Genomic DNA, 2,500 nt, shown 5'->3' on the forward strand with positions numbered 1-2,500 from the left:
CCATTACCATAGAAGGGTACAGACAAAATTTTTGAAATTTTGTTAAAACTTTCAACCAAACTTTTGTAGAATTTTGTAGTCTCAAAAATAGGCAGTTGAATAAGTGGTTAGAAAGAGCAGGTGTTGATAACTTCGAATCATTTAAGAATTTGATTCTTCTAGAAGAATTTTTGAGGAAAGTGCGTACTCATATCTCAACCTTCATTCATTTTAAAGGTGAAACACTGGTAAAGAAGGCAGCTAGTCTCGCCGATGATTACCACTTAATCCATAAATCACAAAAGGGTCAAACTAACAAATCATCTCCTTCCTTTTCCAAATCTCCCCAGGTATCCTGTACTTACTGCAAGAAAGAGGGCCACACTATTGAAAATTGTCCACTTCCCCAGTGCAAAACTTCAAAAGCAAAAGAAGGTAAAAATTTCCAGTCAAGGAGCACTTGCCATGTGACTACTCCGATGGAAGGGTTGCAGCCGTTTGAAGGATTTATTTGTGATGTTACTGTAAATGGTACTTCACTGAAGTGCCTCAGAGACTCTGGTTCCTCTCAGTCTATATTGGCAGACTTAGGTTCGAAGAATCTAACTTACACTAGGGAGTTTGTAACCATTTCAGATCTAACCTCTTCCAGGACTCTGCCTCTTGCTGAAGTGGAAATTGTTAGTCCTTACTTTACAGGAAAGGCTAAAGTAGCTGTGTTAAAGCAAGCCTTGCCGTGTTCTCCAGTAGAGCTGATCTTGGGTAATGATCTAGCAGGGTCACAGGTGAAAACTAATTTTATTATTTCAGATCCTGATTTCGTAATCCAAGAAGAAAGTAAGTCCATAGAATCTCCACCAGCTATAACTCAGGTTGTGACTAGGAATACTTCCAGGGCAGGACACTTGAAAAGTGAGAGTAAAACTACTGGAAGAACTATGGAGGCCTTAGACTTGGTGAACGTAGGTAAGAAAGAGTTTACCGAGCTACAGAAAGAGGACCCCAGCCTTAGTGAACTTTGGAAAAAGGTGAGAATTCCAGATGAAAATCCAAAATTGCCATATTTTTATGTGAATAAAGGTATTCTCTGCAGGCATTTCAGGTCGCCACAGATTAATTCTACCCATACTTGGAGGGATTGCCACCAAATAGTCATTCCTCAACCTCTAAGACTTTCCTTGTTAGACCTCGCTCATTCTGCAGAATCCCACTTAGGGGTCAACAAGACCTACAAAAGAGTAAGTGAAGACTATTATTGGCCAGGCCTTGGTAAAGATATTAAGAGCTATGTTGCTTCATGTCACCATTGTCAGGTTACAGGTCAACCTAACCAGAGAATCCCGCCAGCACCACTCCAGAACGTACTAGTACCCAAAACTCCTTTTTACAAACTCATCATAGATTGCGTTGGTCCCTTACCAAAGACTAAGAGAGGGAATGAATACATACTGACTGCTATGTGTCCCACTTCAAGGTACCCTTTGGCATTTGCAATCAAAAACATAAATGCAAAGACTATATTACTTAACCTTAGGAAGGTTTTCACTGTTTTAGGATTTCCTTATGAGTTACATTGTGACCAGGGAACTAATTTTACAAGCCATGTCTTCAAACAAACTATGCATACATTGAATATTCATAATGTTAACTCCTCTATATATCATCCACAGACAAATGGTGCCCTGGAAAGGTTCCATCAAACCTTGAAGAACCTTTTGCGTAAGTCCAGCAGTGAAACGGCAAATCATTGGGATGAGGACCTCGATCTCCTAATGTATGTTTTTCGATGCACTCCACATGATTCCACAGGGATATCTCCCTTTGAGGCATTGTTTGGTCGTCGACCACGAACTGTATTGGGTATGGTGAAAGAAAATATTTTGCATCAGAAACCAGAGGAGACTACTAACACGTTGCAATATATTAGAGACCTTAAAAGTAAGTTTCATCAGATAAATGATTTGGTATGTTCTAACCTCCTTCCTCGCAACAAGTAATGCAGCAACAGGGGAACAAGAAAGCCAGGTTAAGGGAGTTCCAGAAAGGTGACCAGGTACTTTTATACCATCCAATTCCTGGAGCTCCATTGAGAGAGAAGTTTGCCGGCCCATATACAGTCCTAGATCGTCTTTCTAAGGTAAACTATGTAATTAGTACCCCAGATAGGAGGAAGGAGACACAATTAGTTCATGTGAACTTGTCGAAGCGGTACCAAAGTAGAGTAAATAGTGGACCACCTCGAGTTGGTGACTACCTCAACTCTTAGGTCTAAAGATGACTATCCTGTTACTACTAATGAAGACCCTGATGAAGAACCAGAACTGATAACTATTAGTGATTTAACTAACTCAGAGATAATGGGTAAGCTTGACTCCTTCTTATCACACTTGTCTACAAATGAAAGCAAAGAACTAAACTCCTTACTCACCAGTTTTCAGGACTTGTGCACTGATGATCCAGGAACCTGTAACCTGATTCAACATGACATCTTGCTGGAGCCGGGAACACAGCCCATCAGACA

The 2,500-nt window shown here is 40.4% G+C and overlaps 1 protein-coding gene across 1 annotated transcript in view; it reads left to right on the forward strand.

Annotated features, from left to right (window-relative positions):
• LOC137651867 (uncharacterized) overlaps positions 1-1,991 on the forward strand; it is a 3,402-nt gene extending 1,411 nt beyond the window's left edge. Inside the window, exon 2 of the mRNA XM_068385085.1 lies at positions 330-1,991. Coding sequence (XP_068241186.1) covers positions 330-1,976 — 1,647 coding nt within the window. The 3' untranslated portion in view covers positions 1,977-1,991. The remainder of the gene's footprint in view (positions 1-329) is intronic.
• The last annotated feature ends 509 nt before the right edge of the window (positions 1,992-2,500 follow it).

Source organism: Palaemon carinicauda, chromosome 13 (genome assembly GCF_036898095.1).
Source record: "Palaemon carinicauda isolate YSFRI2023 chromosome 13, ASM3689809v2, whole genome shotgun sequence".
Lineage (NCBI taxonomy): Eukaryota > Metazoa > Arthropoda > Malacostraca > Decapoda > Palaemonidae > Palaemon > Palaemon carinicauda.